General features: G+C 48.8%; 1 protein-coding gene across 3 annotated transcripts in view; it reads right to left on the bottom strand.

Annotated features, from left to right (window-relative positions):
- The window catches only part of LMNTD1 (lamin tail domain containing 1), a 133,137-nt gene that overhangs the window by 105,195 nt on the left and 11,639 nt on the right, over nucleotides 1–16,303 (bottom strand). For all 3 annotated transcript variants that reach the window (XR_012752963.1, XM_075343760.1, XM_075343759.1), the window contains exons 3-4: nucleotides 5,813–5,970; nucleotides 3,000–3,188 (exon numbers count right to left, since the gene is read on the bottom strand). Coding sequence is in view for 2 of the 3 variants with exons in the window: in XM_075343760.1 (XP_075199875.1) it covers nucleotides 3,000–3,188; nucleotides 5,813–5,970 (347 nt within the window). In the remaining variant the exon portion in view is untranslated. The remainder of the gene's footprint in view (nucleotides 1–2,999; nucleotides 3,189–5,812; nucleotides 5,971–16,303) is intronic.

The following is a 16,303-nucleotide window of genomic DNA, read 5'->3' as shown; positions in this document are numbered from 1 at the left end:
ATATACAGGAGATGCCCAGGTTATACCAGCTGTACATATATAATTATATACAGGAGATGCCCAGGTTATACCGGCTGTACATATATAATTATATACAGGAGATACCCAGGTTATACCGGCTGTACATATATAATTATATACAGGAGATGCCCAGGTTATACCAGCTGTACATATATAATTATATACAGGAGATGCCCAGGTTATACCGGCTGTACATATATAATTATATACAGGAGATGCCCAGGTTATACCAGCTGTACATATATAATTATATACAGGAGATGCCCAGGTTATACCGGCTGTACATATATAATTATATACAGGAGATGCCCAGGTTATACCAGCTGTACATATATAATTATATACAGGAGATGCCCAGGTTATACCAGCTGTACATATATAATTATATACAGGAGATACCCAGGTTATACCGGCTGTACATATATAATTATATACAGGAGATACCCAGGTTATACCAGCTGTACATATATAATTATATACGGGAGATACCCAGGTTATACCGGCTGTACATATATAATTATATACAGGAGATGCCCAGGTTATACCGGCTGTACATATATAATTATATACAGGAGATATCCAGGTTACACCAGCTGTACATATATAATTATATACAGAAGATACCCAGGTTATACCGGCTGTACATATATAATTATATACAGGAGATGCCCAGGTTATATGAGCTGTACATATATAATTATATACAGGAGATACCCAGGTTATACCGGCTGTACATATATAATTATATACAGGAGATGCCCAGGTTATACCAGCTGTACATATATAATTATATACAGGAGATGTCCAGGTTATACCGGCTGTACATATATAATTATACACAGGAGATGCCAGGTTATACCGGCTGTACATATATAATTATTTACAGGAGATGCCCAGGTTATACCAGCTGTACATATATAATTATACACAGGAGATGCCAGGTTATACCGGCTGCACATATATAATTATATACAGGAGATGCCCAGGTTATACCAGCTGTACATATATAATTATATACAGGAGATGCCCAGGTTATACCAGCTGTACATATATAATTATATACAGGAGATGCCCAGGTTATACCGGCTGTACATATATAATTATATACAGGAGATACCCAGGTTATACCGACTGTACATATATAATTATATACAGGAGATACCCAGGTTATACCGACTGTACATATATAATTATATACAGGAGATACCCAGGTTATACCGACTGTACATATATAATTATATACAGGAGATGCCCAGGTTATACCGGCTATACATATATAATTATATACAGGAGATGTCCAGATTATACCAGCTGTACATATATAATTATATACAGGAGATGCCCAGGTTATACCGGCTGTACATATATAATTATATACAGGAGATGCCCAGGTTATACCAGCTGTACATATATAATTATATACAGGAGATGCCCAGGTTATACCAGCTGTACATATATAATTATACACAGGAGATGCCAGGTTATACCGGCTGTACATATATAATTATATACAGGAGATGCCCAGGTTATACCAGCTGTACATATATAATTATATACAGGAGATGCCCAGGTTATACCAGCTGTACATATATAATTATATACAGGAGATGCCCAGGTTATACCAGCTGTACATATATAATTATATACAGGAGATGCCCAGGTTATACCAGCTGTACATATATAATTATATACAGGAGATGCCCAGGTTATACCAGCTGTACATATATAATTATATACAGGAGATGCCCAGGTTATACCAGCTGTACATATATAATTATATACAGGAGATGTCCAGGTTATACCGGCTGTACATATATAATTATATACAGGAGATGTCCAGGTTATATCAGCTGTACATATATAATTATATACAGGAGAAGCCCAGGTTATACCAGCTGTACATATATAATTATATACAGGAGAAGCCCAGGTTATACCAGCTGTACATATATAATTATATACAGGAGATGCCCAGGTTATACCGGCTGTACATATATAATTATATACAGGAGATGTCCAGGTTATATCAGCTGTACATATATAATTATATACAGGAGAAGCCCAGGTTATACCAGCTGTATATATATAATTATATACAGGAGATACCCAGGTTATACCAGCTGTACATATATAATTATATACAGGAGATGCCCAGGTTATACCAGCTGTACATATATAATTATATACAGGAGATACCCAGGTTATACCAGCTGTACATATATAATTATATACAGGAGATGTCCAGGTTATACCGGCTGTACATATATAACTATATACAGGAGATGCCCAGGTTATACTGGCTGTACATATATAATTATATACAGGAGATGTCCAGGTTATATCAGCTGTACATATATAATTATATACAGGAGATATCCAGGTTATACCGGCTATACATATATAATTATATACAGGAGATGCCCAGGTTATACCAGCTGTACATATATAATTATATACAGGAGATTCCCAGGTTATACCAGCTGAATATATATAATTATATACAGGAGATGCCCAGGTTATACCGGCTGTACATATATAATTATATACAGGAGATGCCCAGGTTATACCGGCTGTACATATATAATTATATACAGGAGATGCCCAGGTTATACCGGCTATACATATATAATTATATACAGGAAATGCCCAGGTTATACCAGCATACTCCATAGTACCCTGTAGAAGATCACTGGGTAATGTCACTTCTGTGAGGTCTGGAGGATATCAATAACTGATCAGAGCAGACAGAGATAACATTTGTCCTTATCTCTATATTTCTGAGCGTCTGCACTGATGTGACCTCTTGATCATGTTCTGAATTGGCCCCATGTAATACTACGACGTTCCTCTAGAGGAGCCGCAGGATAAATGTGCAGCTCTGCAATAATTTCCCCTATGATCTCAGATGATAGCTGTGATGTGTGACTATTTCCTACAGGGTTACAATAGTCTCAGTGGGTAAGGTGGGGATCACTTACCTTGACTGAGCCATTAGAATGTTCCTCTGAAGTTCTCCCAGCTCTTGTTTGGCCATTTCCAGCTGTATAGATGGGGACATTGCAGCCCCCTTTAAGGCCTGGATTTCTGACTCCTTCTTAGCCACCAGTAGCTGTAACTCTCGGAGATCTTCATCTTTTTTCAAGATGTCTCTATTCATTTCCCAAATTCTAGATTATAAATTATTTAGAACACATCATTATAAGACCTGAGACATCCTCAGGAATATCGGGAAACACAGTACACTTGTGCACATGTGTAAGAGATCTCAGAGTCCCATTTTCTATTAAAATTGCTATACTTGAAAGAAAAGAACTCCCCCTAGTGGTGGCTGCAGACAGGATTTTATCATGTATCTCTGTATACAGGGAGCTACCCCTAGTGGTGGCTGCAGACAGGATTTTATCATGTATCTCTGTATACAGGGAGCTCCCCCTAGTGGTGGCTGCAGACAGGATCTTATCATGTATCTCTGTATACAGGGAGCTCCCCCTAGTGGTGACTGCAGACAGGATCTTATCATGTATCTCTGTATACAGGGAGCTCCCCCTAGTGGTGGCTGCAGACAGGATCTTATCATGTATCTCTGTATACAGGGAGCTCCCCCTAGTGGTGGCTGCAGACAGGATCTTATCATGTATCTCTGTATACAGGGAGCTCCCCCTAGTGGTGGCTGCAGGCAGGATCTTATCATGTATCTCTGTATACAGGGAGCTCCCCCTAGTGGTGGCTGCAGACAGGATCTTATCATGTATCTCTGTATACAGGGAGCTCCTCCTAGTGGTGACTGCAGACAGGGTCTTATGTATCTCTGTATACAGGGAGCTCCCACTAGTGGTGGCTGCAGACAGGATCTTATCATGTATCTCTGTATACAGGGAGCTCCCCCTAGTGGTGGCTGCAGACATGATCTTATCATGTATCTCTGTATACAGGGAGCTCCCCCTAGTGGTGGCTGCAGACAGGATCTTATCATGTATCTCTGTATACAGGGAGCTCCCCCTAGTGGTGGCTGCAGACAGGATCTTATCATGTATCTCTGTATACAGGGAGCTCCTCCTAGTGGTGACTGCAGACAGGGTCTTATCATGTATCTCTGTATACAGGGAGCTCCCCCTAGTGGTGGCTGCTGACAGGATCTTATCATGTATCTCTGTATACAGGGAGCTCCCCCTAGTGGTGGCTGCAGACAGGATCTTATCATGTATCTCTGTATACAGGGAGCTCCCCCTAGTGGTGGCTGCAGACAGTATCTTATCATGTATCTCTGTATACAGGGAGCTCCCCCTAGTGGTGGCTGCTGACAGGATCTTATCATGTATCTCTGTATACAGGGAGCTCCCCCTAGTGGTGGCTGCAGACAGGATCTTATCATGTATATCTGTATACAGGGAGCTCCCCCTAGTGGTGGCTGCAGACAGGATCTTATCATGTATCTCTGTATACAGGGAGCTCCCCCTAGTGGTGACTGCAGACAGGATCTTATCATGTATCTCTGTATACAGGGAGCTCCCCCTAGTGGTGGCTGCAGGCAGGATCTTATCATGTATCTCTGTATACAGGGAGCTCCCCCTAGTGGTGGCTGCAGACAGGATCTTATCATGTATCTCTGTATACAGGGAGCTCCCCCTAGTGGTGACTGCAGACAGGATCTTATCATGTATCTCTGTATACAGGGAGCTCCCCCTAGTGGTGGCTGCAGACAGGATCTTATCATGTATCTCTGTATACAGGGAGCTCCCCCTAGTGGTGGCTGCTGACAGGATCTTATCATGTATCTCTGTATACAGGGAGCTCCCCCTAGTGGTGGCTGCTGACAGGATCTTATCATGTATCTCTGTATACAGGGAGCTCCCCCTAGTGGTGGCTGCAGACAGGATGTTATCATGTATCTCTGTATACAGGGAGCTCCCCCTAGTGGTGGCTGCAGACAGGATCTTATCATGTATCTCTGTATACAGGGAGCTCCCCCTAGTGGTGGCTGCAGACAGGATCTTATCATGTATCTCTGTATACAGGGAGCTCCCCCTAGTGGTGGCTGCTGACAGGATCTTATCATGAATCTCTGTATACAGGGAGCTCCCCCTAGTGGTGGCTGCTGACAGGATCTTATCATGTATCTCTGTATACAGGGAGCTCCCCCTAGTGGTGGCTGCAGACAGGATCTTATCATGTATCTCTGTATACAGGGAGCTCCCCCTAGTGGTGGCTGCAGACAGGATCTTATCATGTATATCTGTATACAGGGAGCTCCCCGTAGTGGTGGCTGCAGACAGGATCTTATCATGTATCTCTGTATACAGGGAGCTCCCCCTAGTGGTGGCTGCAGACAGGATCTTATCATGTATCTCTGTATACAGGGAGCTCCCCCTAGTGGTGGCTGCTGACAGGATCTTATCATGTATCTCTGTATACAGGGAGCTCCCCCTAGTGGTGGCTGCTGACAGGATCTTATCATGTATCTCTGTATACAGGGAGCTCCCCCTAGTGGTGGCTGCAGACAGGATCTTATCATGTATCTCTGTATACAGGGAGCTCCCCCTAGTGGTGGCTGCAGACAGGATCTTATCATGTATATCTGTATACAGGGAGCTCCCCGTAGTGGTGGCTGCAGACAGGATCTTATCATGTATCTCTGTATACAGGGAGCTCCCCCTAGTGGTGGCTGCAGACAGGATCTTATCATGTATCTCTGTATACAGGGAGCTCCCCCTAGTGGTGGCTGCAGACAGGATGTTATCATGTATCTCTGTATACAGGGAGCTCCCCCTATATTATGGGGCAGTGTAGCTACCTGTTCTGGTGGTCAGATAGTATAGTCGTGGTGTTGCCGTCCTGCGTCCTGTAATTCTGCTCCAGCTTTTCCCGCAGATTTGCAATCTCCTGCTCATACATATTCTGTATAGTAATGACTTCATTCTGGAGATGCTGGACTGAGGCAGCGGCATCATCCTGTGCACAGAGGAAATTACCCCATTATTATCGGCACCACTTACAGCCCCTCCAGGAGGAAGACACTCCGAAATAAGAAAAATCATAATAATAAAGCTTTATCGTCCATATAAAACGTATCCAGGAGAGCGCGGCGGCCATTACTCACCCAGAACAGCTCATGTGGGGTTTTGTCTCCATCCCTGGAAGTCTATCATTTCTCCTTTATTGGAGCGGGGATATTACTGATCTACACGATCTTCTCATATGTATCGTTATTATGTGCACGAAAATCACCGACTACTGGAGCATCTGTGTGTATCACCACATACAAAGGGGGCGCTATCGAGCGATCATGAAATCACAGGCTCACCGAGCTTCACTGAAAGGCATGGTCCCTGCACCCCTCCTTATACATAGCGGCAGTATTATAGTAGTTATATTCCTGTACATAGGGGGCAGTATTATAGTAGTTATATTCTTGTACATAGGGGCAGTATTATAGTAGTTATATTCTTGTATATAGGAGCAGTATTATAGTAGTTATATTCTTGTATATAGGGGGCAGTATTATAGTAGTTATATTCTTGTACACAGGGGCAGTATTATAGTAGTTATATTCTTGTACATAGGGGGCAGTATTATAGTAGTTATATTCTTGTACATAGGGGGCAGTATTATAGTAGTTATATTCTTGTACATAGGGGCAGTATTATAGTAGTTATATTCTTGTACATAGGGGCAGTATTATAGTAGTTATATTCTTGTACATAGGGGCAGTATTATAGTAGTTATATTCTTGTACATAGGGGCAGTATTATAGTAGTTATATTCTTGTACATAGGGGCAGTATTATAGTAGTTATATTCTTGTACATAGGGGCAGTATTATAGTAGTTATATTCTTGTACATAGGGGGCAGTATTATAGTAGTTATATTCTTGTACATAGGGGCAGTATTATAGCAGTTATATTCCTGTACATAGGGGCAGTATTATAGTAGTTATATTCCTGTACATAGTGGGCAGTATTATAGTAGTTTATTGCTCTCTGGGGAGGAGGGACATTGAGATGTGATCAGGTGATTAGCAGTGTATTATATGTGGGGGTTTTCTGTGTATATTGAGCAGAGCCCCCTGTGCTGGTGTCCCCCTATGTCTCCTGTATTAGTTGCACTGACCCCGCACGCAGCCACACACGCACTCACTGATCTAAAACACGTGTTCAATGTAAAACACTAATCCTCCCAAATCTCCCCTAATACCCTCTGCTAACAAAGAGCCACAATTACTTGTCATCTGCTGCGACGTCTTAATGACAGCGGCGGTAATTGCGGTGTGTGTGTGTGCGCATGTGATCGGCGGCGGCGGGTGATGCGCCCCTCTTCACCTCCGCATTGTGCGCTAATCCACTGTCTCTAAAATGTAATTAAAGAGACAAAACTGGAACCAGAGGAGGAGGCGGCAGATTATAATTTATTCCTGGACGAGGATCGAGGAAAAGACAAAATAAAAGGTGAGACCCTTCAAGGAGCAATACTTAATTATCTATTTTTTTGTTTCATTTTTTTTTTTTTTTAATCTTGCATATGAATGATAGTGTTATATGAGCATCCTGTATGGCGGCATTATCTGTGCATTACGTGGCAGTATTTCTGAGACACTAAATTGTGGAAATATGTACAGATCATGCACACTGTAACTGCACTTTGCATTTTATGGCCCTTTTATTTATGCACTGATTAGCAGTTTTATTAGGAAACACTTTGGCGGTATTAAAGTTAGATATATGTCAGCTAGTCAGGCCAGGATCCACTGGATCAAACATGTATAGCATACATAGGGGGATCCCTGTCTATCTCTCGCTGGATGGATTGCAATATGCACTATATGGCAGTATTATGTTTACAATGAAAGTTAGTTTTGTACAATATAGCAGAATTATTTGCACAGATTATGATTTTTATTTATTATTTTTACACTGTATGTTAGTATTTGTAATGCCTTGTATGGCAGTAGATATTACTATTGGTGCAATGTACTATTGCCCGCTCTGAATGTGTATCTTATTATTACCCATATAGCAGTATTATTTCTATAGACTAATCTTTTATTATTACAGTTTTAGTTATACAGGTTGAAAAAAGCCCCCGGTCCATCTAGCTCACCTTCCTCCTCCAGTTATACATTAAGTCATTAAGTCACTTATAACCAACAATGTTGTGTAGTGAGGGAATCCTCCGCCCTGATATAAAGCTGTTAGGCTATGTGCGCACGTTGCGTCGGAGCACCTGCAGTTTATTCTGCACATTTTCCTTCCCTTGGTTTTTGACCAAATGGCTTTTGACCATTTTTCAGCGCTAAAAACGCATGCGTATTTACCGCGTTTTTAGTGCGTTTTCAGCGCTTTTTACCTGCGTTTCTGCAGATGCGTTTTGTAGATCAAGACACTGAGAAATAAAGTTGTAATAGTCAAAAAGAATGAAAAAAGAGAAAAAAAAATGATTATATTCACTTTTAATATAACTATATGTAAAATCAACAATTATAATGAAATAATAGCGGTTATGCACATTTTAAGAGAAAAATTGGAGATATTTATTATTTTATAACATTTTAATTTCCGGTTATTGTGTGTGTGTAAAGGAACATTAGAACCCTTTAATTTTATGCCAGAAAAGCATGCGTTTTTGGAGCCAAAAACGCAGTGGAAAAGCAGGTAAAAAGCATGAAAAACGCAGGAAAGTTGATTATGGTTGCATTTTGCCATTTCTCATTGACTCCAATGTTAAGGAAACGCTGCAGAAATGGCAAAAACAACTGACATGCTGCTTCTTTTTCTGCATGGTTTTTGACCCAAAATATGCAATTTTAACGCTGCAGAAAAAAAAGATTTCATCTTTCCCATAGACTTTGTTGGAAAACAAAAACGCATGTGTGTTAGCGCAAAAATGCTGCAGCTAAAAACGCTGCGGAAACGCGGGAAAAAACGCAACGTGCGCACATAGCCTTATAGTATCTGCCATCACTACCTCTTGTGGTCGGCATTCCACAGTCTGACCGCTCTAACTGTAAAGAACCCTTTCCTATTTAGCTGCCGGAATCACTTTTCTTCCCCCGCAGTGACTGCCCCTGGTCCTTAGTATTGTCTTTGGAAGGAATAAGTCATGTGCCAGTCCTTTATATTGACCACACATGTATTTATACATATAAATGAGATCTCCTCTGAGAACCTCTCATCATACGGGCGGCCTCCATTACTCATCATATGGGCGGCCTCCATTACTCATCATATGGGCGGCCTCCATTCCTCATCATACGGGCGGCCTCCATTACTCATCATACGGGCGGCCTCCATTACTCATCATATGGGCAGCCTCCATTACTCATCATGCGGGCGGCCTACATTACTCATTATATGTGAGGCCTCCATTACTCATCATATGTGAGGCCTCCATTACTCATCATACGGGCGGCCTCCATTACTCATCATATGAGCGGCCTCCATTACTCATCATACAGGCGGCCTCCATTACTCATCTTATGTGCGGCCTCCATTACTCATCATACGGGCGGCCTCCATTACTCATCATATGGGCGGCCTCCATTACTCATCATACGGGCGGCCTCCATTACTCATCATACGGGCAGCCTCCATTACTCATCATACGGGCGGCCTCCATTACTCATCATACGGGCGGCCTCCATTACTCATCATACAGGCGGCCTCCATTACTCATCATACGGGCGGCCTCCATTACTCATCATACGGGCGGCCTCCATTACTCATCATACGGGCGGCCTCCATTACTCATCATACGGGCGGCCTCCATTACTCATCATATGGGCAGCCTCCATTACTCATCATGCGGGCGGCCTACATTACTCATTATATGTGAGGCCTCCATTACTCATCATATGTGAGGCCTCCATTACTCATCATACGGGCGGCCTCCATTACTCATCATATGAGCGGCCTCCATTACTCATCATACAGGCGGCCTCCATTACTCATCTTATGTGCGGCCTCCATTACTCATCATACGGGCGGCCTCCATTACTCATCATATGGGCGGCCTCCATTACTCATCATACGGGCGGCCTCCATTACTCATCATACGGGCAGCCTCCATTACTCATCATACGGGCGGCCTCCATTACTCATCATACGGGCGGCCTCCATTACTCATCATACAGGCGGCCTCCATTACTCATCATACGGGCGGCCTCCATTACTCATCATACGGGCGGCCTCCATTACTCATCATACGGGCGGCCTCCATTACTCATCATACGGGCGGCCTCCATTACTCATCATATGGGCAGCCTCCATTACTCATCATGCGGGCGGCCTACATTACTCATTATATGTGAGGCCTCCATTACTCATCATACGGGCGGCCTCCATTACTCATCATATGAGCGGCCTCCATTACTCATCATACAGGCGGCCTCCATTACTCATCTTATGTGCGGCCTCCATTACTCATCATACGGGCGGCCTCCATTACTCATCATATGGGCGGCCTCCATTACTCATCATACGGGCGGCCTCCATTACTCATCATACGGGCAGCCTCCATTACTCATCATACGGGCGGCCTCCATTACTCATCATACGGGCGGCCTCCATTACTCATCATACAGGCGGCCTCCATTACTCATCATACGGGCGGCCTCCATTACTCATCATACGGGCGGCCTCCATTACTCATCATACGGGCGGCCTCCATTACTCATCATACGGGCGGCCTCCATTCGTTGTAATAGTCTAGTTGCCGCCTTTGAACTGACTCTAACTTCTGAATGTCCTTTTTAAAATGTGGAGCCCAAAACTGGATCCCATATTCCAGATGTGGCCTTACAAGTGATCTATAGAGGGGTAACAATAAGTTGGGATCCCGGGATCTAATCTCTCTTTATATACACCCTAAAATCTTGTTTGCTTTAGCAGCTGCTGCCTGACATTGATGCTGCTGCTCAGCTTATTTGTAATGAGAATACCCAAGTCCTTCTCCTGTTCTGTAGTCCCGAGTTTACTTCCATTTAATGTATACGCAGCTATAGGATTACTCCGTCCTAGGTGCATTACTTTACATTTATCAACATTACATCTCATTTGCCAAGTATCTGCCCATTCTGACATCTTATCCAGATCGTTTTGTAATATTATACTATCAAGGTCAGATTTTAATATCCTACATAGTTTGGTGTCATCTGCAAAGACTGACACTTTACAATCAATCCCATCCACAAGGTCATTAATAAAGAGATTAAAAAGAATCGGTCCTAGCACAGATCCCTGCGGCCCCCACTGCTCCCAGTACAGATCCCTGCGGTCCCCACTGCTCCCAGTACAGATCCCTGCGGCCAGGGCTGTATTTTGCCTTCGTGCTGCCCTAGGCACTTTAAGTGGTCGCGCCCCTTAGTGACAACGTAACACTATGAGTTTTCGCACACGACATCTGTTTAAGGCAGATCTACTCTGTAAAACACTTGAAAAAGTATCAATGAGAAACGAAGGGCACTAACCCCCTCCCCCAATGGGAATCACCACAGGCACATCAAAACATAGCATGAGTATAAAATATTCCCACCACACCGTCCCCACTTATATACTGTGACTGTCACACTGCCCCTAATAAACACCACACTGCCCTCCCTTATAAATTATACCCACCACACCTTCCTCAATTATGAAATATGATCTGTACATTGACCTCACATCATGTTGCCCCCTCCTCACAATGTCCCATGCATGCTGCCCCCTCCTCACAATGTCCCATGCATGCTGCCCCCTCCTCACAATGTCCCATGCATGCTGCCCCTCTCCAATGAGCTCCTAATGCTGCCTTCCTCTTTTCCATAATGACACCTCCATGCTGCCCCATTCATCATACTAAGACCACCACACTAACGCTTATGCTGAGACACCCCCCCACACACACACTAGCCCACTCTTGATATTGACTCCCCTACATTGCTCCACTCCATACTGAGCCCACACATGCTGCCCCTTCTCCATAATGAGCTCCCAATGCTGCCCCCCTCTCATTCTGAGTCCTTACACTCCCCCGCCATCGATTTTGTCATTGCACTATCCCTCAACCCTTGTCCTCTGTCTCTAGCATTGGCCCCTCTCTCCCATTCCCCCAGCAGCAGCCTCTCCCCCAGCATCAGCCTCTCTTCACCAGCCCCCCCAGCATCAACCTCTCTCCCCCCAGCGTCCCCCAGCATCAGCCTCTCTCCCCCTAGCCTCCCCCAGTTTCAGCCTCTCTCCCCCAGCTTTCCCCAGCATCAGCCTCTCTCCCCAAGCTTCCCCCAGCATTAGCCTCTCTCCCCCAGCTTCCCCCAGCATCAGCCTCTCTCCTCCAGCTTCCCCCAGCATCAGCCGCTCTCCCCCAGCTTCCCCCAGCATCAGCCTCTCTGCCCCCAGCATCAGCCTCTCTGCCCCCAGCATCAGCCTCTCTCCTCCCAGCCTCCCCCAGCATCAGCCTCCCCCAGCATCAGCCTCTCTTCTCCCAGCCTCCCCCAGCATCAGCCTCTCTCCTCCCAGCCTCCCTCAGCATCAGCTTCCCCCTCCCAGCCTCCCCCAGCATCAGCCTCCCTCCTCCCAGCCTCCCCCAGCATCAGCCTTCCCCTCCCAGCCTCCCCCAGCATCAGCCTCCCCCCTCCTAGCCTCCCCCAGCATCAGCCTCTCTCCTCCCAGCCTCCCCCAGCATCAGCCTCCCTCAGCATCAGCCTCTCTCCTCCGAGCCTCCCGCAGCATCAGCCTCTCTCAGCATCAGCCTCCCTCAGCATCAGCCTCTTTCCTCCCAGCCTCCCCCAGCATCAGCCTCTCTCCTCCCAGCCTCTCCCAGCATCAGCCTCTCTCCTCCCAGCGTCCACCAGCATCAGCCTCCCTGAGCATCAGCCTCCCTCCTCCCAGCCTTCCCCAGCATCAGCCGCTATCCTCCCAGCCTCCCCCAGCATCAGCCTCCCCCAGCATCAGCCTCCCCCAGCATCAGCCTCTTTCCTCCCAGCCTCCCCCAGCATCAGCCTTCCTCCTCCCAGCCTCCCCCAGCATCAGCCTCCCCCCTCCCAGCCTCCCCCAGCATCAGCCTCCCTCAGCATCAGCCTCTCTCCTCCAAGCCTCCCGCAGCATCAGCCTCTCCCAGCATCAGCCTCCCTCAGCATCAGCCTCTTTCCTCCCAGCCTCCCCCAGCATCAGCCTCTCTCCTCCCAGCCTCTCCCAGTATCAGCCTCTCTCCTCCCAGCCTCCCCCAGCATCAGCCTCCCTCAGCATCAGCCTCCCTCCTCCCAGCCTCCCCCAGCATCAGCCACTCTCCTCCCAGCCTCCCCCAGCATCAGCCTCCCTCCTCCCAGCCTCCCCCAGCATCAACCTCCCCCAGCATCAGCCTCTTTCCTCCCAGCCTCCCCCAGCATCAGCCTCCCTTCTCCCAGCCTCCCCCAGCATCAGCCTCCCCCAGCATCAGCCTCCCCCAGCATCAGCCTCCCTCCTCCCAGCCTCTCCCAGCATCAGCCTCCCTCCTCCCAGCCTCCAGCAGCATCAGCCTCCCCCAGCATCAGCCTCTTTCCTCCCAGCCTCCCCCAGCATCAGCCTCTCTCCTCCCAGCCTCCCCCAGCATCAGCCTCCCTCAGCATCAGCCTCCCCCCTCCCAGCCTCCCCCAGCATCAGCCTCCCTCCTCCCAGCCTCCCCCAGCATCAGCCTCCCTCCTCGCAGCCTCCCCCAGCATCAGCCTCCCTCCTACCAGCCTCCCGTAGCATCAGCCTCCCCCGGCATCAGCCTCTCTCCTCCCAGCCTCCCCCAGCGTCAGCCTCCCCCAGCATCAGCCTCCCCCCTCCTAGCCTCCCCCAGCATCAGCCTCCCCCAGCATCAGACTCTCTGCTCCAGGGCCCGCTGTCATCTTCCTGGCTCACGTGAGTATCCTCTTCTGACACCGGCTTCCATCGCGGCGTCCTCTGCGGCGTCCTGCTGTGAGCTCTACATGTGAAATCCACACAACATTGGACGCAGCACAGAGGAAGGAGCTGATTGGCGCACCGGCAGTTCCGGGGTCAATCAGCTCTCTGTGCCCGGCCACCGCAGTTTGTCTGCATTTGCGTCTTAATTTATGCGGATGCAAATAAATGGAGGTGCGCCTCTCCCCCCTCCGAAAATACAGCGGATTTAATGGATATGTAAAAAAAAACAAACATTTTTTTTTTACTGCTAGAAGGTGCCGCCCCCCCGCATCCTGCCGCCCCAGGCACGGGACCACGGGTGCCTAATGGTAAATACGGCCCTGCCTGCGGCCCCCATTGCTCCCAGTACAGATCCCTGCGATCCCCACTGCTCCCAGTACAGATCACTGCGGCACCCCACTGCTCCCAGTACAGATCCCGGCGGCCCCCACTGCTCCCAGTACAGACCCCTGCGGTCCCTACTGCTCCCAGTACAGATCCCTGCGGTCCCCACTGCTCCCAGTACAGATCCCTGCATCCCCACTGCTCCCAGTACAGATCCCTGCATCCCCACTGCTCCCAGTACAGATCCCTGCGGTCCTCACTGCTCCCAGTAAAGACCCCTGTGGTCCCCACTGCTCCCAGTACAGATCCCTGCGGCCCCCCACTTCTCCCAGCACAGATCCCTGCGGCCCCCCACTTCTCCCAGCACAGATCCCTGCGGTCCCCACTGCTTCCAGTACAGATCCCTGCGGTCCCCACTGCTCCCAGTACAGACCCCTGCGGTCCCTACTGCTCCCAGTACAGATCCCTGCGGTCCCCACTGCTCCCAGTACAGATCCCTGCATCCCCACTGCTCCCAGTACAGATCCCTGCATCCCCACTGCTCCCAGTACAGATCCCTGCGGTCCTCACTGCTCCCAGTACAGACTCCTGTGGTCCCCACTGCTCCCAGTACAGATCCCTGCGGCCCCCCACTTCTCCCAGCACAGATCCCTGCGGCCCCCCACTTCTCCCAGCACAGATCCCTGCGGCCCCCACTTCTCCCAGTACAGATCCCTGCGGTCCCCACTGCTCCCAGTACAGATCCCTGCGGTCCCCACTGCTCCCAGTACAGACCCCTGTGGTCCCCACTGCTCCCAGTACAGATCCCTGCGGCCCCCCACTTCTCCCAGCACAGATCCCTGCGGCCCCCCACTTCTCCCAGCACAGATCCCTGCGGCCCCCACTTCTCCCAGTACAGATCCCTGCGGTCCCCCACTGCTCCCAGTACAGATCCCTGCGGTCCCCCACTACTCCCAGTACAGATCCCTGTGGCACCCCACTGCTCCCAGTACAGATCCCTGCGGCCCCCACTGCTTCCAATACAGATCCCTGCAGCCCCCACTGCTCCCAGTACAGATCCCTGCGGTCCCCACTGTTCCCAGTACAGATCCCTGCGGCCCCCACTGCTTCCAATACAGATCCCTGCAGCCCCCACTGCTCCCAGTACAGATCCCTGCGGTCCCCACTGTTCCCAGTACAGATCCCTGCGGTCCCCACTGCTCCCAGTACAGACCCCTGCGGCCCCCACTGCTTCCAATACAGATCCCTGCAGCCCCCACTGCTCCCAGTACAGATCCCTGCGGTCCCCACTGTTCCCAGTACAGATCCCTGCGGTCCCCACTGCTCCCAGTACAGACCCCTGCGGTCCCCACTGCTCCCAGTACAGATCCCTGCGGCCCCCACTGCTCCCAGTACAGATCCCTGCAGCCCCCACTGCTCCTAGCACAGATCCCTGCGGCCCCCACTGCTCCCAGTACAGATCCCTGCAGCCCCCACTGCTCCCAGTACAGATCCCTGCGGCCCCCACTGCTCCCAGTACAGATCCCTGCGGCCCCCACTGCTCCCAGTACAGATCCCTGCGGTCCCCACTGCTCCCAGTACAGACCCCTGCGGCCCCCACTGCTTCCAATACAGATCCCTGCAGCCCCCACTGCTCCCAGTACAGATCCCTGCGGTCCCCACTGCTCCCAGTACAGATCCCTGCGGCCCCCACTGCTCCCAGTACAGATCCCTGCGGTCCCCACTGCTCCCAGTACAGATCCCTGCGGCCCCCACTGCTCCCAGTACAGATCCCTGCGGTCCCCACTGCTCCCAGTACAGATCCCTGCAGCCCCCACTGCTCCCAGTACAGATCCCTGCGGTCCCCACTGCTCCCAGTACAGATCCCTGCAGCCCCCACTGCTCCTAGCACAGATCCCTGCGGCCCCCACTGCTCCCAGTACAGATCCCTGCGGCACCCACTGCTCCCAGTACAGATCCCTGCAGCCCCCACTGCTCCCAGTACAGATCCCTGCGGCCCCCACTGCTCCCAGTACAGATCCCTGCGGTCCCCACTGCTCCCAGTACAGATCCCTGCGGTCCCCACT

The sequence above is a fragment of the Anomaloglossus baeobatrachus genome, chromosome 4, assembly GCF_048569485.1.
Source record: "Anomaloglossus baeobatrachus isolate aAnoBae1 chromosome 4, aAnoBae1.hap1, whole genome shotgun sequence".
In the NCBI taxonomy this organism is placed as follows: Eukaryota; Metazoa; Chordata; class Amphibia; order Anura; family Aromobatidae; genus Anomaloglossus; species Anomaloglossus baeobatrachus.
The sequence above is the reverse complement of the archived record's forward strand: the minus strand, read 5'-3'. Positions and strand labels throughout refer to the sequence as shown.